The sequence below is a fragment of the Peromyscus eremicus genome, chromosome 14 (genome assembly GCF_949786415.1).
Source record: "Peromyscus eremicus chromosome 14, PerEre_H2_v1, whole genome shotgun sequence".
In the NCBI taxonomy this organism is placed as follows: domain Eukaryota; kingdom Metazoa; phylum Chordata; class Mammalia; order Rodentia; family Cricetidae; genus Peromyscus; species Peromyscus eremicus.
The window spans coordinates 76,590,204-76,614,845 of record NC_081430.1 but is presented as its reverse complement, the minus strand read 5'-3'; the positions used below and the strand labels follow the sequence as shown (position 1 = coordinate 76,614,845).

The 24,642-nt window shown below is 38.9% G+C and overlaps 1 protein-coding gene across 2 annotated transcripts in view; it reads right to left on the bottom strand.

The window, feature by feature from the left end:
• Positions 1 to 2,302: 2,302 nt before the first annotated feature.
• Gphn (gephyrin) overlaps positions 2,303 to 24,642 on the bottom strand; it is a 409,924-nt gene continuing 387,584 nt past the window's right edge. For both annotated transcript variants that reach the window (XM_059278956.1, XM_059278958.1), the window contains exons 19-23: positions 20,367 to 20,440; positions 14,967 to 15,031; positions 6,189 to 6,292; positions 3,805 to 3,901; positions 2,303 to 2,791 (exon numbers count right to left, since the gene is read on the bottom strand). In XM_059278956.1, the coding sequence (XP_059134939.1) occupies positions 2,658 to 2,791; positions 3,805 to 3,901; positions 6,189 to 6,292; positions 14,967 to 15,031; positions 20,367 to 20,440 (474 nt within the window). In that variant the 3' untranslated portion in view covers positions 2,303 to 2,657. The remainder of the gene's footprint in view (positions 2,792 to 3,804; positions 3,902 to 6,188; positions 6,293 to 14,966; positions 15,032 to 20,366; positions 20,441 to 24,642) is intronic.

The window sequence follows — 24,642 nt, the reverse complement described above, 5'->3', positions numbered from 1 at the left end:
ACTTGGTATTCAAGAACCTTACATTCTCAGCCTTACCCATGCTACTCCCCTGCTTGCCCCAATCTTTGAGCAACCCATTTCTATAGTTCAGTGGACTCGAGCCATGGCTACAGCTTTGCACCTTGTTCTTTTAGGTGCTAGCTGTGTGACTATGGACACATTTCTGCCCTGGTTTCTCTATCTGTAATAGGAATCACAGGGATGTTGTGAAAATAAACAGGAAGTGCTTTGAACAATGCCTGGCATACAGTAAGTGCTACTTAATGTTTCACTGCACCTACTTACTAAGGCCTACACATGGGGGCCTCCATATGCCCTAAATCCTAAGGACTGGGGACTGAGAGGGAGCTCGGGAGCTGTTTAATACGGTATTGAGGTATTTGTCACAGTTTCACACTCTGTCATACATTACGAAAGATACAATATAGTTCCATGTACAGCTTGTTTTCTCCCTGGTGGAGTACAGGGGAGCTACTTCATTTTATTCATTTCTGTGAGTAGTAGTATGGTATATTTTGGACCTCCACACACAGTAGGTGCTTATTTCTTAAACGAATGTAAAGAACTGTGTTTTCATTGGACCTCTATTAACTCTTTTCTTCAGCTGTACATACAGAAGAAAAACAATAGAACATTTCACTTTAACCTCCCAATATCAAATGTCATTAAAAGTACAAGTCTTGCCATTGTGATGTGTTACTTTGTTTCTTAGTATGTTTTACTAAGCATACTCTAGAACATAGCGTCTTCCTATTAACATCATTTGAAAAATACCTTGAAGTTCTTGTTAAAAGAAACATCCTGCAGGGCAGTGGTGGCACACACCTTTAATCCCAGCACTCAGGAGGCAGAGGCAGGTGGATCTCTTTGAGTTCGAGGCCAGCCTGGTCTACAGAGTGAGTTCCAGGACAGGCTCCAAAGCTACACAGTGAAACCCTGCCTCAACCACCCCTCCGCCCCCCCCCCCCGCAAAAAAAAGTAAAAAAAGAAAAAAAAAAAAGAAGAAAAAGGAAAAAAAAAACCATCCTAGCCAGGTGGTGATGGTGCATGCCTTTAATCCAGCACTTGGAGGCAGAGGCAGGCTGATCTCTGGTTTGAGACCACCCTGGTCTATAGAGCAACTTCTAGGCCAGCCAGGGCTACACAGAGAAACCCTGTCTCAAAAAACCAAACCAAACCAAACCAAACCAACCAACCAAAAACAAAAAAGGGGAGCCATCCTAGAGAGTGTTTCAAAGGGCACCAAACTGCCACATTTCTATTTTCTTTCAAACATGATTTTAAAAATGTCTAATGTCAGCTATGGCGACACACACCCTCAATCCCATCATTTGGGTGGCAGAGGCAGATGAATCTTGTTCCAGGACAACCAGGGCTATATAGTGAGACCCTGCCTCAAGAAACAAAACACCAAAATTCTAGGCACTCATCTGAAGTTTTGATTCATAACTTATTTTTTCCCTTCTCTTCAAAGAACTGTACATATCCAGAGTTGGTACGTAAGAGAAGAATATTTTTTCTAAGTACTAAAACATCTTTCCTTTAGCTGTGTGTACTGTTTATCCAGCCATCGCCAGGAAACCTGAGGATGGGCAGTTCTCTTCCTTACTGACAGTATTTTCTTAAACACCACAGCAGGAGACACGTTGCATCAGCCCACAGTTTAACTCTCCCACACTGAGAGAGTTAATTCTCCCACAGGCTATGGTAAGTATTCTTTTACTGAGGCAGAGTTCTGTCAGGGTAAAGTAACAATCTTCCCTTTCTAAATAACAAGGCCAGCACAATACATTTTTAAATAATGATCAAGGATTTTTTTTTTTTATTCATTAAGTTTTAGTATCATTACAGAAAATGTTATGGTACAGAGTTGTTTAACATTATTTTGTTTTTGCTCTTGATTTCCACTTGAATGCTGGTAACACTAATATCTGTACAAGATCAGTCTTTGATTTTATTTTTGTTCTGTACAATTTTAAATGTGTTGGTTAAAAAGGCTGTCAGCACTTAAGGAAGCATTTTCCCCCAGTTTGTTTGTTCAAATAAAAGGTATCCAGTTACTGCCTGCGAGTACTGTGCCATGAGGCTGCTAGGGTGAGAACTTCCCTGGGTGCTGGGCAGGGACGGTTCTTGCGGCAGGGCGGGGCCTCCACGCAGTCACTCCTCTTTTGGCACGGTGCACATAAACACGAGATACATGATAAAGAACAAGCCAAAGCTCTCTGTAAAGCAGTTGTGAAGCATACTAAGAAGGGAAATCCAAGTGTTGCCTACACTAGTATAAAGAAGCAGACAGCCTTGATTAAGAGCATAAGTAGTTGTATTTAAAGATGAGAAAAACACAAGTTCTGCAGGCACCTACCGCTGTCTACTAAAAGCTATCGCTATCAGACCTAGCATTGAACACACAAAGCAATTCGCAAGAAAGGAAAATTTTGCTTTGATATAATCAGAATAGAGTTGTCTGTTAAGATTTATTCTTAGGTGTGTTTTTTTTCTTTAAAAGGTATTTAAATTCATTTGAAATATAGTTCAAGATGTTGACTATACAGATCAACTTTTATCCAGATCAGAAAAACTAGCTGTGCCGTTGCATATTACAGGATACAGTCAATGATATGTGGACATGCATCAAAGCTTTCTCCTGTTGGTGAACATCATAGCCGTCCAATGACCATGACATCGACCACCTCGCCCTTGTGGAGTTCCACGTACTGCTCTGTCTTTGGAGGTAGCATCAATAATCCATTGGCACTGCGCATGCTCATCAGACGGCTGCTCATCTGATTACCTGGAATGAAATACTCTCATTACTGCAGCACAGGCATCAGGAAGTGCATGTGGAGAGGCCAGCAAATGGAGTGCAGGGCTCCAAGGAGAGAGATGATGAGTCTTCCCAGTACCTTTCCAGGTGAAATGTATGTCCTAGATCCTTCACCTTCTCATCAAAACTTTAAAAACAAGTATTAGATATTTTTTAAAGAATAAAATAGTACCTTATAGCCATTCAAAATGCCACAGAAATTCTCACTTCAGGGTAAATTTGTATTTGTATAAAAATAAATCCTTTTAGAAACTTAAGGATAGCAATAATAGCAGCTACCATTTAGGTGCTTTATGGACATTTTATGAACTCTCTTATTTAACTCTTGCAAGATGCAAAAGGTCTGAGGTACAGTGCCTAAAGTCCTGCTAACTCGGCTGGTGGCCAACGTGCATGCAGAACTCTGTGATAATGAAGGCTCCTGAACTGAGTCACTGGTAGTGGATGTTTGCAATTGACACAGGGTCTTTTGTGGAGCTGGACCAAAACTTGGGCAAAATATGGCTAGAAAACTTGGGGAAAAGGTTTAAAGTTGAGAGCTTTATATTTCAGAGCTAGAACTCTGAATTATTGACACGACTTTGTCCTTAAAATCTACCAGTATCTAGGGCATAGTAGGGTCCATAAAGATCATCTTATACATTTGGCTCTCTTCTCACATTTCAGGGTAACACAGCTATTGTGCTCTCCTTTCCTACCCACCAGTCATGTTCAGAGGGCTGCTTGAACTAATAGATCAAAATCTGTAATTCTATTTGTATATTTCAAATATTTATCTAGAAAATATGGCTCAATGAAATAAGGAAACATTGTTTAAGAACAACTTATTTAATCTAACCTTTCAAAAAAAGAAGTACACAACAATTATTCATTTCATTATCACCAAAGAAAAGACAAGATTGACAGAGTCGTTATTGTGGTTTGTTTTTCAGAATGAGTGCACAGGCACCTCTGTGGGTGTGCAGGTATGAATGACTGACCTGTACTCTGGGCCCAGGGCAGTGGTTCTTGGTGATGCCAAGTCAGTATACACCGGTGGTATTCTGGGCGAGGGTCCAGCTTTACATCACACGACAACTACAGCATAAAGAGGCAAAGAGATTTAACCTGGTCGCCTAATCGGTTGTCAGAGCTTCAAAGAAATAGTGAGCCTGGTCAGATAATGTCCTTGTCAGTCTACTATTTGTCATTTCTATCTTGTTTTAATGCAGAAGTCCAGAGGCTGACTGCTATGTAAAGAAGAAAGAATGCTAAGAAGCCAGTGTTCATAATGGGGGAAAAGACAGATGAAAAAAGTAAAGTCTATTGTTATGGGTTATAATGATCCTGGACCTATGAAATGAGAAACTGAAGTAATATCTCAATATTGAAAGGAAAGGAGGTAGATTTAACAAACTAATTCAGTATTCATCCATCCATCAATATCATTGTAGATTTCATATGTGCTAGGCATTATTCACCTACCCACTTAGAGAACTATTTTCAACATACAAGGAAGAGGCTTTTTCATATTGCTTATATATTTTTTTTGCTGGTAGCATAGCTTCCTATTTCTCCTAAATTATTTTGTGCTTTTCTCTTAGTTTCTCTCTGTGAGTGTTCTCCAATTTTAAGGAAGAGTTGGTAGGTGTTAAAATGAAATAAATGTAAGGATTCCTAAGAGTTCTGCAGTGTTGGATAAGCCATGCGTCTCTTAGAACAACGTGGATTTTTCCTGCTTCCTCAGTTTAGCAAGTGTGAAAAAGTAAATTCTCCATTACTGGGTTGGCTGTGTGAGACTGTTAGGACTTTGACTTTTTGATCTGATCATAATTCTTTTTCATTCATGCTAGCCTCCCTTCCTGCTCTCCTTTCTCCCTTCCTCTCCCTCCATCTCTCTGTTTCTTCCTTTGCTAACAATTCTAAGAGCATCTCCTTGTGATTACTGAAAGGAAGCTCCATTTGGGGGTAGGGGTGATTTGACACACAGGACACTATGCCCAGCTAGTTGATTTTAAATGATATTTTAGGGAAACAAGATGCTCTTATCTTCTTTCATTCACAAATCCCCAGTAATAAAAGTATCAGTGTTAAGACTGCTGATGGCCTAGATTTTCAAAAATGTTTTTATTTTATATATATGTGTCCATGTGCACACGCAAGTGCCACAGGGTACATGTTGGGGTCAGAGGACAACTTTTAGGAAGTCAGTTTTCTCCCTCCACCATGTGGGTCCCAGGGATTGAACTCAGGTTTCAGGATTGGCAGCAGGTACCCTTACCTGCTGAGCTATCTTGCCAGTTGTCTTAGATGTTTTTATACTATGTATCCTGAATAATATTTTATTACTATTTCCTCTTCTGTGTTTTATTTATTTTTTTATTTCATGCACATTCACATTTTGTCTGTGTGAAGGTATTAGATCCCTTGAAACTGGAGGTACAGGCAGTTATGAGCTGCTATGTGGGTGCTGGGAATCGAACCTGGGTTCTTTGGAAGAACAGCCACTGCTCTTAAACAATGAGCCATCTCTCCAGCACCTCTTCTATGTTTTATATTCTTTTAGTCAATTAAGCATAGAATTGTGTCATATGTAAGTTACTTTAAAACTTTTGAAAAGTAATAGCTTGGTTCTATAGGTTACGATGTCAGGAAAGTCATTTGTTAGTAATACAGAAAATGTATAATTGGTTGAGTGGTAAGTTAAATCAATAGTGTGGGTAGAGAAAGGACTCTTATTGCAGTATATAGCCCGGTCTGACTAATGCTGTTCTGAACAGTACATTCGCCTTCTCCTCCTCGATTGCGCTTTCTGAATTTTTTGAAGAGCAACTACACACCAACAAGCAGGTTAACCCCTGTCCTCTCTGAACTCACTGGGGAGGCGATCTAACCCTCTTACTCCACACAGTCGAGTGTGTGGTGTAGGCTGTTTTCTGTTTGCTGGTTCGTTCTAGACAAACCACTAGACATTTGAAGACTTGCTCTCTGGATTCTTTTCAGTACTTTTAAACTTTAAGACATTTTATTTATTTTTATGTGTATATCTGTATGCCATGTATGTATACTGCCTGAGGAGAAGGCCAGAAGAGGGCATCAGATCCCCTGGGCCTGGAGTAACAGACAGTTGTGAGCTGCCATGTGGGTGCTGGGAATTGAACCTGGGTCCTCTGGGACAGCAGCCAGTACATTTGACTTCTGAGCTGTCTCTCTCTTTATGTTGGAGGGAAATAAAAGTAAATCTTCCCTTCTACTTTCCATCACAAAGGAAAGAATATTAATACATTTATGAGAAAACAAACACAAAATTCTAGGCATCTATTTTGGGCAGTTAGTAATTGTTATCAAGCTTCCATTTTGGTTTCTGGTCATTAGGAAACATTACCCTGGCTTTGATGATGGTTGGCCGAGGATCCAAGATACCCTGCATCTTTCTCAGTGCAGGTACAACAAAGAGGTTGCAGGTGACCACAGCTGATACAGGATTTCCTGAAAGTCAACCAAATAGTTATTTATATTACACCACATAAAGATTCATCAGATAATTACATCTGTCTATATAGTCAGGTATGATAGAACGTGATACAAGTGACTAACCATTAGTCTACTTCTGAACCATTCTGAATCCAACAGAAGGACAGAACAGAGGGGCAGTTAACCACATGCTACAGTGTATAAGAACTGAACCTTTTGGTCATCCATGAAAATACAAAGAGGTTTGATACTCAGCTTTTAGATACCATTTCTGCTTTCCTGAGAGCCTTGTACTGAAAGCCATTGCTAACCTTAGTGTGTGTGTGAGTATGTGAGTGTGTGAGTGTGAGTGTGTGTGTGTGTGTATGTGTATATACAGTTGTGGGTGGAGAGGTAGACACTGAACCCTCGGCTACCTGTGTGTAAGGCACACATACTCTCACACTGAGTACCAACTAACTCAATTTTCATAAGTTTAAAAATTTTAATATATAATTCTTGTTATTTTTAAGCATTTCTACTATAGAAATATGATACAAATAAAATATAGATATGAAATTTTATCTATAATCATCTTTATCCAGACACATCTTTAAATTTAAAATAGGGCACCAAATGACTCAAGCTGTAAAAGACTTGAAGATGAGTAAGATTATGGTGTGAACTGCAACTTCAGCTCCCACTAGGAAGCTCTGTGCTCAGTGGATCTGAGGAACAGGGCCTTGGCGATTAAAGCTCAGGGGTGTAGGACTGGGCCCTCACGTAGTAGAGCTGGTGTCCTTGTAGAAAGCGGAAGAGGCAGCACAAGAACACAGGTCAGAGGCAAGGCCGCGGGACTCTGAAGGCAGCTGACTGCAAGCAGAGAGAAGGCACCAGAGACCAGCACTGCTGCCACCTTCCGTTTTGGATTTCTGGGCCTTAGAACTGTGAGGAAATCATTCCCATCTTTAAACTGTCCATCCTGGGGTGCGCCCACGGCAGCAGAGCAGCTGGAGCAGACTGTGACGAACATCAAGTTCTTTAAAGTTATCTGGAGAATTTCAGAAATGTAGCTTTCCTCTCCAGGAGAAATCAATCTAGATAGGCCTTGTACTTCAAAGGAAAGGGGTGGCTATGTTAAAAACAAACAAACAAACACACACAGCACTACAAAGAAGAGATTCCTATGGTTTGTGTGGTATCCTTAACTAACGCTCAAGCTGTACTCAAAGCTGGACAACTTTGACAAGCACCAAATGTTGTTTTGTTTTGATACACTCTTGCTATGAACCTTCAGGCTGCCCTGGGATTTAAGGTAAACTCAGCCTTCCAGGTGCGGGGATTACAGTTGTGCACCACCAACCCTTATGAATCTGACTAAACTCATCCACAAAACTTCATTTTTCTCTTTAGCAAGGAGGCTGCGATTCTTCAGGCTCATTCTAGTTCTACAATCCTATTTTTATTATACAGTTGTATGCGATGATGTGGGTTGGTATTGGCAGTGGGGAACCAGCTGTCTTATTTTAGGTTCCCCCTTTCCTCAGGTGCTGCTAATTCTGTCCTCAAAGAGACAAGGGCCAAGCTATCCAATTACCTGATTAAACCACACCTTCAATTCTCTTGTAGTAGCAGCTAAGAAGAGATTGTTTATCCTCTATCCACGTATTTACACTGCACACAGAGGGGGATGGATGGTGACATTTTCACGCATGCATTTGATGTGATGTTCTCCCTCTCACTGCACACAGAGGGGGATGGATGGTGACATTTCATGCGTGCATTTGATGTGATGATGTTCTCCCTCTCACTGCACACAGAGGGGGATGGATGGTGACATTTTCATGCGTGCATTTGATGTGATGTTCTCCCTCTCACTGCTCTCTCCTCTCCCCCTCCCCATTCCTGTTGTTCCCCTTCGTCTTGAAAAACAACTTTCTTCTTCTTTAAAGTCTTTTATTTTTTAAATCTAGATTCTGCACAGAGAAAATATATATTTATCTCTCAGAATCAGGCTTATTTTACTTATCATAGTGATATGTAACTTTATTATTTTCCTAAAAATGAAGTAATTTCATTCTTTGTGTTCAAATCCATTCCACTGTGTATCTATACCACATTTTCTGAATCCATTCACCTGTGGATGGACTTCAAGACTGGGCTCCCATGAACAGTGCTGTTACAGTGAATATGGCTGTGAAGAGATCTCTGTTTCATGCTGATTTAGATTCAGGGCTGTATGGTATTTCCATTTTCTTGTTTTCTTTCTCTCTCAGAACCTCCACTGATTTTCACAGTAGCTGAGCTAACTTATGTCCTTGCTTATATTTGTTTATTTCCTTGATGATAGCCATTCTGACTGGGGTGAAAGGGAGTATCAATGCAATTTTAATTTGCATTTCCTGATGGCTGGGAATGCTGAACGTTTTCTTCCATTTATTTTGAGAATTGTCTGTGAAATTCATTCATCCATTTATTGATTTGATTACTTTGGCATTTTTTTAATTTATTTACATATTTAGGATCTCAATCCCCTGTCAGATTCTACCCTGTTGTGTCTTTTTGCCTTTTAATTTCATATAATCCCATATATCAATTCTTGTTATTAGTTCCTGTGTTACTGGAGTCCTATTTACAAGGTCCTTGCCTATGCCTCTGTGTTGAACTGTTTCCCATAGGAGTTTCAAAGTTCTGGGTCTTCCATTAAGGTTTCCATCTGTTGTGTACTAACCTGGACAGAGACCTAGTTTCATTCTCTATGTAGACACCCCATTTCCAGAACCGTTTGTCAAAGAGGCTCTTTTCCTCCAACATCTGTTTTTGGCACCTTTTGTCAAAATTCAGTTGACTGTCAGGGCTGAAGAGATGGCTAAGTGGTTAAGAGCACATACTTCTCTCCAGAGGACCCAAATTTGGTTCTGAGAGCCCATGACAGACAGTTCACAAGAGCCTGTAACTCCAGCTCTGGGGGTCAGATGCTTCTGGTCTCTGCGGGCATCTGCACTCATGTGTTTGTATCCACACACAGACACACTTGCGTATACATAATTAAAAACAATAGAATATTAAAAGAGTCAGTTGGCTGTAGCTCTATGGGTTTGCTCTTGCATCCTCTATACTAGTCTACTGGTTTATGTATCTGGGTTCTTTTGTCTTCTTTTTAATGTATATATAGAGTACATGTGTGTGTGTATGTATGCTCGTATGTTTGTGGGAGCACATATGTGCATTTATGTGTATGTGTGTAGGCCTGAGTTTGAGATCAGGAATCTTCTTTGGTCATTTTCCCACAGGGTTTCTTAATCAAACCCAGAGCTTGTTATATGGCTAGTCTCAATGGCTAGCATGCTCTGAAGATCTTGTCTCTGCCTCTGAGGATAGAATTACAGGCAAGTTGCCACATCTATCTGGCAATTACTGTGTTTTGGGAATCTGAACTCTGGTCTTGATTATGTGGCAAGTGCTTAAATTGCCAAGCCATTTTCCTAGCTTTGTGTATCTGTTTTTGATGCCAGGATGAGGCTGTTTTATTTACTATGGCTTTGTATTATAATTTGAAATCAGGTATAACGTGATATCTCCAGGATTGCTTTGGGTATTGGGGCTTCTATTTTCATTTGAATTTTAGGACTCTTGTCCCCACATTCTATGAAGAATGTCATTGAAATTCTGATGAAATTGCATTAAATGTGTCCGTCACTTTAAGTAACATGGGTATTTCCACAATCTGCCAATCAATGAACCCCATATGGGGTGTCTTTCTACCTTCCAGTGTCTTCATTTTCATTTCAAAACTTTGGTGTTCCAAAGTTTTCATTGTGGAGGTCTTTCACTGTTTTAGCTAGGCTTATTCTTAGTTTTTGTTTTATTTTTATCTGTGGAAACAATTGTGAATTTTTTCCCTTCTGATTTCTTTCCCAGCACGTTCATTACAATACATAGAAAGTATAGATCTTTGTATCCTACTTTGTTGAATTTACCGAGTTGAAGAGTTTTCAGGTAGAGCCTTTAGGGTCTTTTAAGTATAAGATCATATCATCTATAAACCAGGATAATTTGATTTCCTTCTTTCCAATTTGTATCACTTTTCTTTCTTTCTCTTGCCTCTGCTCTGGCTAAAACTTCCAAGCGCTATAATGAGTAAAAATGGGTATCTTGCCTCATTCTGGATTTAAGGACGTAACTTTAATTTTTTCCCTTTTAGCATAATGTTGGCTATAGAACTATCACATGTTGACATTTTCCTTCATATTAGTTTCTTTATGGCTTTTCTCACAGTGGCTGGACCTTTGTTAAAGGCCTTTTCTGTATTAGTTGATAGTCACTAGAATGCAAGTTTTCACTCCATTCCTTAGTGGTCCAAATTTCACCAGCATCTGTTTTCATTCACATTTTTATTATTTTGGGTCTTCCTTTTTTCTGGTTAGTTGGCTAAGAGTTTGAAAACTATATTTGTATTTTCAAAGTATCAGTTTTTTGTTTTAAAGTTGATTCTTCCTTTGTATTTTTTTAGTCTTGCTTTTGGGTCTGGCTTGTTCTTATCCTAAGGCCTTGAGAAATATCATTAAGATCTTTATTTGAAACCACTTTAAATTAAATATATATTTAATTTAAGCACTTATAATCTATAAATATCCTTCCCAGAGGTGCCCTTGTTGTATTCTAAAGGTCTTTAAAGTTACATTTTCACTGGGTGGTGGTGGTGCACACCTTTAATCCCAGCACTTGGGAGGAAGAGTCAAGTGGATTTCTGTGAGTTCCAGGACAGTCAGGACTGTTGCACAGAGAAATCATGTCTTAAAAAAACACAAACAAAAAAAAAAGTTATGTTTTTCAGTTTCACTAGATTTTGAGACTGCATTTCTTCAATAACCCAATTGATCAATTAAGAATATACTATATTCCATTTTCTTGTGTCTGTATAGTTTCTCTTACTATTTATTTCAAGTTTTATTCTATTATGATATGGAAGAATAAGTCATTTTAATTTTAAAGTTGGTTAAGACTTGCATTATAACTTAAAATATGAGTTATTTTTGAAAGTATTCCATGGAGCGCTGAGAAGAATGTGTATTCCACCACTGGATTGGACAGTCTGTAGATGTCTGCTACTTCCATTTGCTCTATGGTACAGCTTGCCTTTGAAGTTTCTTTGCTGACTTTTGTCTGAATGACCAGTCTATTGAAGAGAGTTGGGTATTTAAGTCATTACTATTCTATCTAGACCCCTTGTCTTTTTATGCCCAGGACCGTTTGTTTTATGAAACTGTGTGCATCAAGCTTTGGTGTTAACGGATTGTTCTCTTTATTCACATGCACTCATTTCCTTTCTCACTTTGTCTGATTTGGCTTGAAGTCTACTTTATCTCATTAGGCTGTAGGTTCTCTTGCTTGCTTTTGACTTCAATTTGTTTGGTGTTTTATTCTCTATTCTTTCACCTTCAATCTCTGTGTATCTTTTCCATTAAAATGTGATTCTTACAGATAGACAATAAACAATTTATGTGTATGCTGTGTGCTTGTAAGTAGCAGAGGATGTCATTAAGAGGGCACTGGATCCCTAACAAGGGTGCTAGGAACTGAATTCAGGTTCTTTGTGAGAGCAGCAAGAACTCTTAATGCTGAGCCACCTCTCTCCACTAGGACCTTGTTTTTTTTTCTTTTTCCTTTTTTTTTTTTAAGACAGGGTTTCTCTGTGTAACAGCCCTAGCTGCCCTGGAACTTGCTTTGTAGACCAGGCTGGCCTCAAACTCAAAGATATTCTCTTGCCTCTGCCTCCTGAGTGCTCGGATTAAAGGCGTGCACCACCACGCCTGGCTCTAGGACCTTGTATTTTAGTGTAATCAACTTGTGGACATCTTTTAGTTGGAGAGTTAAAACCATTTATGTTTAGAAGGTTGAGGTGAACTTTTAAAAAACTATAGTTATAAGCAGTATTAATAACTTCAACTGACAAGTGAGGTGTCCAACAGAACAGCAGACATTCCCCTGACCTTGCTGCAGGGTCTTGTCAAATAGCCTAACCTGTCTTTGAACTTGTGATCATCTGCTTCAGCTTTCCAAGTGCTAGGATTACAAGGCCTGCATCACTACACTCCACATAACAATGGGTTTTTCTTCTTCTTTTAAAATGTGTGTGTGTGTGTGTGTGTGTGTGTGTGTGTGTGTGTGTGTGTGTGTGTAAGCTACATGTATTTGTAGGTGCCTTCAGAGGCCAGAAGAGGTCACTGGATCCATACAGAAGGTTGTTAGCTACCCAATGTGGGTGCTGGGAATCAAACCAAGGCATTTGTAAAAGCAGCATCAAGTGTTCTTAACCACTGAGCCATCTCTCTAGTTTGATAGCAGATTCTCAGTGAGTATTAGTTACTTTTCCCTTACCTCAAAGTACATTACCAAATGATTATAAAATTGCTATACTACTTTAACTTTATAATTAGAAATTATATTTTTAATTTTTCATTTACTGTGTGTGTGAGCACACACGTGCATGCACGTCCTGTGTGAATGTGGAGGTCAGAGGATGAGTTTCAGGAGCTGGTCCTCTCCTTCAACCAAGTGGTCCTGGGGACTGAAATCAGGTCATCAGTGTTGGCAGCAGACACCTTTATCTGCGGAGCCATCTCATCAGCCACAATGTTTTAAAAATGCATTGTTTCCTAGAAGAAAATACTGGAAGGACTGATAATTAGTAAATTATGGTTTCTGAGTAGTAGTTATGATAATGGATAACATTTCATTATTCTTATCTATATTTCTAAGTTTCTATAAAGAAGGTTTATTTTATTTATTTATTTATTTCGAGATAGGGTTTCTTTGTGTAACAGTCCTGGCTGTCCTGGAACTCGCTCTGTAGACCAGGCTGGCCTCAAACTCACAGAGATCTGCCTGCCTCTGTCTCCTGAGTGCTAGGATTAAAGGCATGTGCTATCACTGCCTGGCTCAAAGACGGTTTAATTTTTAACTTAATTTATTTTTGTTTATTTTATTGTGTGTGTATGTGTGTGTGTGCCATAGCACACATGTGAAGGTCACAGGACAGCTTTCCGGAGTTGGTTCTCTCTCTCTACCATGTGTATCCAGGGCACTGAACTCAGGTCTTGGTTGCAGGTACCTTAAGGCATTGAGCCGTTTTAAAAAGTTAAAAATGATAATATGTGAAACTATTACATTGGCTATAACTTGTTAAGATTGGTGAAAATCTTTAAGTACATGGTCTTCAAGAAAGCAGAAATACACTCTAGAAATTGAGAATTCTTGTAGAAGGAACACCTTTGCCATATGTAGGATCGGGATATATGAGTTGTTGCTGCTGTCTTTGGTTCATTCAGGCTCAATGGAGGGTGTTTCCAATAAAAACAGTGATTTGAAGAGGGCTTTTAATTTTGTAGCTAATGTGAAACATTCATATATCATCAGAAATGGGTTCCCACAATAATGATGTTTGTTCTGGTATCACTGCTAGTCTAGTCTATATGTTGAATCACACCTATGGAGAAAGCAGTCTCTTTTAGGAGACAAAATGAAGCTAGGAAGAGGAACTCATTTTTCATAAAATAGTTTTCAGAGTATCTGAGGGAATATTAAAGGTCCTAGGTTTAGTCGTATGCCAGATATTTGAGGTTGCTTTACTTACATTTCGTCTTAATATTTTCTGTATGACACAAGTCTATTTTATGCTTATGGATAGGGTTTAAAATGTTAAGACTTGAAATTCTTCTGTCTGCTTCTTTTTTTATACATAATTCTATTTTGAGATTCACTGAATATAAAAAGCAAATAAATCTCTGAATCCCATGAGATTTGTGAGTCTGAAAGGATAAGTAGTTACTTTTCTGAAGAATTGGTGTTAACAAAATAGGGTCTTGAGCAGAACTATTACAGCATTTTATTTTTTAGGACTAGGTCTTTATAGCCAAGGCTGGCTTTGAACCTGTGGTGATCCTCCTGCATCAGCCTCACTAGAGTTGGAATTACAGGTACAATTAAAGGATAGTTGTAAAAAATAACAAGTAGATACATAAAGTTCTAAACCGATTTAAAATTTTTCAGGATTCATAAAGACTTAAGATGCATATAAAAACTCGATTAGTAAGTTCTTAGAAACTGGACCCTTGGTTCTTCTACAGTCTGAACACTCAAGTTTCTGCCTGAGTGGGAGTTAGATGGTGATGCTGATGTCAGACAGGTGACATGTGAACGCTTGGCTGAGGTGTACCAGGATCAGCAACTCTGTCTCCTTTCCCCAGGCCCTAATCATCCCAAGACCAAAAGCACAGCTGTGCTTGTTTGCATCCAGACAAGCAAGGTCTTGCTATGTAGCCCAGGCTGGCCTGATTTCAAGATCTTCTTGCTTTAGCCACCTGAGTGCTGCAATTAATATGTGTAGTCATACCTGCTACATGTGATCTAGTAGTTTCATGTTTGACAGTGCTTCTAGTTGTGAGATTGAATTAGACTGCCCACTTATATTTAGATATCATCTTAGGCTAAGGACTGTGTCCTGGAAGAATGTTCTGGTCTGACAAGGTATTAGTCCTGTTCTATAGGTAAAAAACTAGCCTCAGAGAAGGTAAGTGACTTGCCAATTAGTAAGGCTATTCGCATTATAAATCAAGTGATGTTGATTAGAGACTGGCCATCTGAGAAGCCTAAATTTTTTTTGGTCATTTTTCTAGAAAATGGAGAAAATAATTTTAATGATTCTTACCTGGTAGTGCAAAAATAATTTTTCTTACACCATCAATATCCAAAGTCGCAAATGTTGTTGGCAAGCTAGAAACAAAAAAGAGTATACTTGTTCGTGATTGCTAAGTAATGGAAGAGGTAGATCTGAGTGCTTTGATTTTCTTTTTGAGTGATTCATTTACCCTATAAAACTCTTTTGTTGACTTGCCGTTAAAACTTTCTGAATACTGAAGTCAATTGCTTTAGTACCATCTGTTTCAAGTATTCAAACTTCCCAATTTTCCATACCTTACATTTTTTTCTTATTCTCAGTGACATAGGAACATATTCCAAATTCTGATGTTTTCAAATGTCCCCATCCCTCTACTCAATGATGTTGATAGTGTTTTTGTTGGAGATTTAAAAGTCCTCTTATCACAAGACTGATCTTTGTTCAAGTATCTTTGTTCAAGATGAATTATCTCTGATCTTACTTTTTAAAGATCTACTATTGTATTTTTGTGTATGAGTATTTTGCTGTATGTATGTATGTATGTATGTATGTATGTATGTACGTACGTATGTATGTGTACCACATGCATGCAATGACCGAGGAGGCATTGGATCCTCTGGAACTGAAAATACGGATGGCTGTGAGCCACCATGTGGGTGTTGGCAAGTGAACCCGAGTCCCCTGCAAGAGCAGCCAGTGTTTTTAACCACAGAGGTGTCTCTACAGACCCTCTTATCTTTTAGAGATGACACTCAGCAATAACTATTAAAAAACTTCCTATTTATCAAAGATGCTTTTGTACTATAAATAAACAAAACTCCATGGTTAGAACAAAGCTAAAGCAATCTTTCTGAAGATTCTGACATCAGCTTTCATGGGAAATGCAAGAAGGGTGTGCGTGGTATGGAGTAGGCAGTTGAGAATAGCGATATTTCCCCCCCTATTGTCACATAAAATTTTGGCTATTAAATATTAATCAAACCTGAGTCATGCAAACTTCTCAGGGAACACTAAAACTTCCCAAGAGTAAAAAATTAGTTATTTTAAGCACTAAATTATGGTTTTATTTTTTGGGCCAATTTTATAGGTTGATCTTAAATTTTTTTTTTAACTTATTTACTGTAGGAGTCTGTGTGTCACAACTAATGTATGGAGGTCAGAAGACCACTTGTGGGAGTGCATTCTCTCCTTCACCCATATGGGTTCTGGGGATCAAACTTAGGTTATCAGCCTTGGTAGCAAGTGCCTTTATCTCAATGGCTTCTTGGGTTGATGTTTAAAAACAGATCATTCAGTCAGGCACTGGTGGTGCACACCTTTAAGCCCAGCACTCAGGAGGCAGAGGCAGGTAGATCTCTGAGTTTGAGGCCAGCCTGGTCTACAGAGTGAGTTCCAGACAACCAGGGCTGTTACACAGTGAAAGCCTGTCTCAAAAGATCAAAAACCAAAAACCAAAACCAAAACAAACAAACAAAAAAAGACAAAAACCAACAAAAAAGCCCAGCTCATTTGCTCATTACTGTTTTTATAGTATAGTAACAGTGCACTCTGGATAAGTTATAGCTACATTATCTGTTATAATACAGTGATGTCAGATTCTGATCATAAGGACACTGGGTTGTTTTATAAAGTGTAATTTCAAGTTGCTATATTCCTGTGATTCTCACTTCTGTTCTTCCATCATCAATAATGACAGGATCAATTATTATTGTTTAAGGGTAACATTTATGTATCACAGTCATTATTTCATTTAAGTCTCACAGCAATAGCAAAAGATGACATTTGTTGTAGTATCTGGTAGATGAGAAAAACCGAAACTAAGGGATATTAAAAATTTGGTTCAATCTTACTCAGCTACTAAGATTTTTGTAAAAATAAAGATTTTGAACCAATGTCATTTTAACTTTAAGGTTCATGTTGGAAAAAGTCAGCATGGAATAATCTATAATAGAGTTAGTACTTGGACTTTGGGACCTCTGTTTTTTTTTCCTCCTTACTCCCTGATTCTTTACTATGTACTAGAATAAGATTAGATTATAGGTAGGCAACTCAGCAATGATTATTACTGTTTGACAAAAATAAGATCCCAGAAACATTCTTGAGAACAGCTACACTTGCCATAGATGACCCATGGCAGATCTGGGTAATGTTTGGCTAAGTATTTTTTCCTTTTTTTTTTTTTTTGGTTTTTCGAGACAGGGTTTCTCTGTGTAGCTTTGCGCCTCTCCTGGAACTCACTTGGTAGTCCAGGCTGGCCTTGAACTCACAGAGATTCGCCTGGCTCTGCCTCCCGAGTGCTGGGATTAAAGGCGTGCGCCACCACCGCCTGGCCCTTTATATTTTTAAGATTAATCTCTCTCTCCCTCCCTCCCTCCCCCGCTTCCCTCCGTGTGTGTGTGTGTGTGTGTGTGTGTGTGTGTGTGTGTGTGTGTGTGTGTTGTATGCACATGGAGGCCAGAGGTTGCCAGTGTCTTCTTCTATGCTAGTTGTTGAGGCAGGCTCTCACTAACATGTAGCTCACTGGCTGGCATCCTCCTGCCTCTGATTCCTGTCGACATATGATGTGGTGCTGAGGATCTCAGCTCAGGTCGCCATGCTGTGTGGCAAGCACTTTACTGACTGAGGCATCTCCCCAGTTACCTGAGCATCTTTGTCTTTGAAACCAAAGACATAATTATATTTGGAAGGTGCTGTATGTGGAAAGGGCAAAGCTAACTTACTTGATTTTGTTTCTTTTTGTTCCACCAGCAAGTAGAACAAATTACTTACAAGTTCTTCTTACATTAGGTAAGTAGAAGATTCTGGCCAGCTAAAGGAAGACCACTTACATTTCCAAGCCACTCTGTTGTAGCAAAGCAGCTCATGGATAATTGTATTTAAAGACAATATCAACTATAAGGGCACTTTAAATTTTCTTTTACACCCTAAGGAGGTAATTTCTTCAAAGGTACTCACTTAAGATCGTATTTACAACAGAACATTTTATCCTCAGCCATTACTATCACAAGGACCTTGTTTGTTGCTGGAAGTGTGTCGGAATCCAACACATACTGGTTATTCTGAAATCAGACTGAACAGAATTGATACTGATTGAGGTCCCAAAGTGAAAGGATTTTAGAGAAGAAGCCTGAGGAACTGAAGCACTCCTGAAGTGGAGAGTGGTAAACAATGAACTAAAGAGTACAAAAATCACCACTGCAAGCTGTGTTTAACACTACAGACATCACAAATAATTTTCCATACCTGAAAACAAGTTATATCAGTTTCATTCCCTCCAAAGGCAAAGATCAATTTGTTTGAGATCAGTGAGAAGCACATTGACATGCTTTGGGGATGTCTTCTGTGCTGTAATCAAATCACTGCTGTCCAAAGGGACAGGGAAAGCTCAGCATTCAACACTAGCATATGATAGGCTGGTGTTTACTTGTTTTGTGCCTGTGCATGTGCATGCCAGCATGCATGTGCAAGTCAGAGGACAGCTGCAGGACTCAATTCTTTCTCTTCCCTTCTGACACATGGATTCTGGTGACTGAACTCTGGTCATCAGGCTTGTTGGCAAGTGCTTTTACCTACTAAGCCAGCTTGCTGGCCCAAAATGTTATTCTTAGTAGAATGATCCAAATCTCAGTTTCAATAACAAAGGAGGGTTTCCAGCAATACATAGATTGGGGATACATTCAATAGCCATGTACAGAAATATACTGCCAAGAATCCTATAAAATTGAGGAGAACACCATAGGGTTAATCTTTTTTAAAAAAAATTTATTCCATTTTATGTGTATGAGTGTTTTGCTTGCATATATGTCTGTTCACCATGTGCATGCCTTTTGTCTGCAGAGGCCAGAAGAAAGTGTTGGATTCTCCTGGAACCAGAGTTACAGATGGTTGTGAGCTGCCATGTAGGTGTTGGGAACCCAAGGTCTTCTGCAAGAACAGCATGTGCCCTTAATGGCCGAACCATTCTTCTAGTCCCTTTAGGACTAATCCTAACTTTGTACTAAATGAGGTTAAATTATGAAGGTAAAGCCTAATCCCCTTGGGGATGCTGGGAGAGCAGGCTGATATTTGACTTTGGGGAACTGGGTTCAAAAATGTGCTTTATTTCCCACAGTTTACTTACAACAATGTTAAGCTCCCACGCCACTCTTTCTCATGGTTCATGAGTCCCTAACAAGGTATAATCCTGAGCCAAAGCATCATTACTGTTTTCTGTGACACCTTGGACATATGCCAACACACTCTTCCACACCCTGAAGTGTGAACAAGTACTCAGAGATACTGAGTACTGGGGATCTAAGAGGGCAGCTTTCCTGCTTGAAGACCAAATGTGGTTATTAACACTGCTATTGGGCATTCTTTGAGGATTCACAGTCTATAGGACCTTCTCCCATCAGCTCTTTCTTGAGAGTTATTAGCTTTTAGGAAATGTGAAAATCTTCCTGTATGGTTATTTTATTTTCTTCTTGGAAAGGATGGGAAGTAATGTTAAAGACCTTTATGAAGTAGTTATGTGAAGCAATTGAGTCTGGACCTAGGTCTCTACTGGTATCAGATAGAGAAAATATGTTCAGATTACCAAGAAAGAATCATTCTATCTACTAGACAGGAAAAGTGATCTAGTTTTTCCAACAAGTCAATGATGCAAATAAAAAACAAAACCAAAATACCCTGAGATCACCATCACCACCACCAACCCCACCCTCTACCACCGCCATCACCCCCCTCAACAGACCTCAAATGTAATAACAAAAGGTTAGAGATTTAATCACTAAGTGCAAAAAGAATGGACTTTACTTGAATCCTGAATTAGAAAAATTATTAAAAAGCACTCTTTCTCTTGACATTTAGGATACTTTGATACTGACTAGGATATTAGCTAATAGGAAAAATTATTTATTTTGTTAGATAAGACTATTATTGTATTTAAATAGGCCAATGTTCTTATTCTTCTGATTTAAGAAAATGACATGATGTCTAGAATTAGCTTTAAAACAATCTAGCTCCACCACCCCACCCAGAGGTTGGGGAATTGATGAAGCAGATATAAATGCATGCTTGTGGTTCCTGACTTCAGTAATCGGCATGTGTTTGGGTTCATTGTTCTTCTACTTCCCTGTATATTTGAGAAATTTCATGCTAAACTATTTTTAAAAAGAATGAAGGTGCAGGAGAAAGAGAGAGAAAGACACTAGACATGGTAATTAAAAAGGAAACAAAGTTAGAAAATTGCTTTGCTTTGTTTATACCAAACTCATTGATTCATAAGACGAAATCGACTTCAAACTAAAACTGCACATATGAAAAGGATTCTAGTACTAAAATATTTAATTAAAATGGGTACCCCATAATAAAAAGTATAAAACAGAGCATTTAAAACTTGATTAAAGCAATCCAAATAACCTGATATATTAGATAAAATTATTTTCATACCCTGGCTTCATAAAAACCCTGCCAAAATGGATCTGAGCATGAAGATCAATGTCCAGCACCTGCTTGAGATAGTCCTGCAAATAGGAAAAACAGTCACTTTATTTTCAAACATTTTACTATTAGACGTTTAACATATTAATGAAAATAAAATTGATTTATGATTGAAATGAATATCGTTGCTATTTTAATGAAGCTGATATGCTTAACTAATCATTCCTCATTCATTCATTTACTCATTTAATAATTATTTTTGGGGTGCTTTTTGTATATAGAGTATTAATTGAGGTTCAAGGGATATAACCCAAAGAAAAGTGACATTTCTCCTGCCTCTCTAGAAGGTACATTGTAGAGTCAGAGGTGGTGCCATAATACCTGTAATTCCAGCACTTGAGAGGAGAAGGTAGGAGAATCACTTGGTCAAGGCCAGCCTGGGCTAGATAGTAACACTTAAAAAACACAAAGAAAACTATAATCTAGTAGAGGAAGCAAGATAATAACTAGAATAACCATAGTAATATTTTTACTTGATGGGTTTTTGTTACTGAGATAAAATTTTGTGTGACCAAGAAAGACCATAAATAAAGAAGTCTTAAGTTATGCTTGAGCTGGGTAGTGGTGGCACTCCCCAGCACTTGGAAGGCAGAGGTAGGTACATCTCTGTGAGTTTGAGGCCAGCCTGGTCTACAGAGTGAGTTCTAGCACAGGCTCCAAAGCTACACAGAGAAACCTTGTCTCGAAAGACAAACAAAACAAAACAAGTTATGTTTGGTGTGTCAAGATACGCCCATGGTGACAACAGCGGTACTAACCAACCACTTTCTGATTAGATTTAAGCCATGTCTCACTGGAGGAAACACATTCCTGGTACTATAAATCTGGTTAACAACTTATGGTTGGGAGCTTACAGGCCCCATGGTGAACCTACTATTATCATTCTGCTAAGTGAATATAGTATAAAACTGTCCTCTAACTTCATATTACCCACAGATTAGAAGCGTTTCTTTGTGCAGTGAACACTAGTTAACACAGAAACTCAATACTGGTCAAAGTGCACAGAAGCATTGTCAATGCAATGCCCAGCAACAGATGGACCATCTATATCACACCCCCTTCCTAAGGCTCAGGGACCATTGCAGAAGTGGGGGTAGAAAGACTGTAAGAGCCAGAGTTTAGGAAGGACAGAGTGATACAGTGTCTTCTGCACATGACAGGACCAACATACTCATGAACTCACAGGAGTTGTGGCAGCTTGCATAAGACTTGTGCTCTTAAGATCAAGCCAATCAACAGTCTGTCACAGAGTGGGGGTGGAGTCATGAGCCCACCCTTAACTGAGAAACTATAGACAACTGATGGTTTCTGGGGGAAGCTGAATCAGCTGAATCCTGGTAGGTGGACCATACTCCATCGATGCCCTACACTCATCCCTGCAAGAGTGAGATCTTTTGAGATGTGTCGGACCAACTCACTTTCTGTCTTCCTTTTTCCCATTTTTTTTTTTAGGGGGTGGTGTCTCGAGACAGGGTTTCTCTGTGTAGCCCTGGCTGTCCTAAAACTTGCTCTGTAGACCAGGCTGGTCTTGAACTCAGAGATCCACTTCCGCCTTCTGAGTGCTGAGATTAAAGGTGTGGGTCGACACCACCCAGATCCAACTCACTTTCTAATTCTTCAGCATATTCTTGGTTTTTAGGATAAAACCTTGATTTTTTTTATTTATTAACGTCATATCCAAGAGTCCTGTATCTTCTAGCACTCTTTTACATTCCTTTGTCTCCTCAGTCTTCATACCTACATGGTAAACACTGACCAACTAGGCATCTCTCTCCTTTACCTTCATTTTCAAACGTTTCTGGATTTAAGTTCTCTGTTGGCAGTACATTCTTTCAAACTTTGGAAATGCTATGCTCTTTTATTGTTTTCTGGGTTCTATCATTGATGTTTAAATAATTCCTGTTAGTTTTATCTTTACTTTTGAGGTAAAGTGCTCTGGTGATATTGCTCATTATCACTAGTTTAGTAGTTTTGCCAGAATTACCCAGGTGTGGTTTCTTTGTAGTTATCCTACTTTTGATTAGCAGAGCTCCTGGAAATCTCTGGCTTGTTTTTTGACTAGTTTTGAAACATCTCTGTCAAGGCTGGGGAGATGGTTCAGGCAGTGAATTGGCTGCTATGCACGCTGGAGGAACTGACTTTGTGTCTTCCAGTACCCACCTAGAAAGCCAGGCTTAGTGGTACATGCTTCTAATTCTAGCTCGGGGAGGCAGGCAGATCCTTGGAGCTTGCTGGCCAGTCAACCTAGTTAAACTGGTAAGCTCCAGGTTCAGTGAGATACCTTACCTAAAAACAAACCAACAAGAAAGACAGAGTGCAAGCATGCACACACACAAGCGCACACACACTTCTGCAATCTCTCTAAAATACAGTTTATCCTCACCTTCTCTTCTTGAACTTTACTTATAAATGCCAAGACTCTTTATCATATTTATTTCACCCTCTTCCACATTTTCTATTGTTTTCCTAAACTCTTTTATGGACTTCAATTTCTAAAGTTCTCATTTTTGTTATTTTTCATAAATATGTAACAGCTTTATAGAGTCATGTGAGACAATATAAGCATCAGTACCACTTCTATGCCTCTTTTATAAAATTTTCTTCTATCAATTTTAAGTCATTTTGCTAGAAAGCTCTGGATAATGATATATTCCTCCAGAAAAGATTTCTTTTAGCAACCAGTTGAAGTCAGTTAGATTATTCTGCTTATCCAGGGACTGAAATAATTTTATACTGGGTTTTAGTTCCTCTAAAGGCCGATGTTTTGTTCTTGTTTCTAGAGCACTGCCCTCTTCAGGTTTTAAACTAAAGTCTGAGATATTTTCCAGATACCCTCCTCCAGGGAAAACTTCGAATGCTTTTCTTTCCTTCCTTCCTTCCTTCCTTCCTTCCTTCCTTCCTTCCTTCCTTCCTTCCTTCCCTCCTTCCTTCCCTCCTTTTTTGAGACTGGGTCTCACCATGAAGCCCTGGCAGTTATGGAACTTGCTATATAGACCAGGCTCACCTGAAACTCACGGAGATGTGCCTGCCTTTGCTTCCCAAGGGGTGGGTTAAAGGTGTGCACCACCATGCCTAACTAAACCTTGGTGTCTTAAGCATTATGAAGATTTTGTTTTGCTCCATTAGCTTCTCAGTGACTCTTTTATGCTTGGTGCCTGGTCTTTTGTGCCACACTCCTGCTCCAACAACACACTGGGCCATTTGTGAATTTTTTTTTTTTTTTTTTAGACAAGGTCCTGTTATCTATTTAGGCAGCCCAGGTTGGCTTTGAATTCAAGACCCTGCCTCAGCCTCCTCAGTGGTGGAATTACAGGCAACTGCTACTATACTTAGCTTCAGCAAATGTTTCCAAATGCTTACTAAGTATCAAGAATTCTGTGGGCTGAGGATATAATGGCCAGACATGGCCCTGAAACAAGGAAACTGTATTATATATTTTTACTAGATGAAAACAATCCTTCACAAGTAGATTAACAAAATAAATGCCATTTGTGGTGTATGCTACAATGGAACAACCAGGTACTGTGCAAGAGACTAGGAAGGTGGGCTAGAGAATTAGGAAAGGCCATTATAGAAGGGGTGGTGATGTACTAACTAAGCCCTGTAGGACAAGAGGGATTCAGGCACACAAAATGTTGAGGAAAGAGGGAATTATGTCAGTTTGAAAGTAATTTTTCAAGGTTACTAAAAAAGCTAAAAATCTCAACTGATAGTAACTTAACTAGTAAACAATTGTCAGATACTTAGATAATTTCTATGTAAGATATAATACTAAATCATTGATTGCTAACTATATTTTTATTTTTAAGAATGTAATTTGCTTATTTTTATATGCTATGGAGAGGTCAAAACTTTATAAGTGATTTCATTTGCCTTGTTTTATAAAAACCATGCCTATACAAAATCTCAAATGTAATCATTTAATTAATCTTAATGAACTTGTATGTATGTGTGTGTGTGTGTGTGTGTGTGTTGGTAGTCATGCATGTGGATCCCAGAGGGTTGACTTAGGTATCTCCCTCAATTGCTCTTCACCTTTTAAGATAATTCTTGAGAAAGAGAGAGAGAGAGGGGTGGGAGGAAGGTGAGTGCAAGCACATGTATGTATGTGATATCATGCTACTGGAAGCAAGGATTCTTACATGTTGAGCCATTTCACTGGCCCCTTTCCACTTTATTATTAATTTTTAAAATTTTTTTGAGACAGGGTTTCTCTGTGTAACAG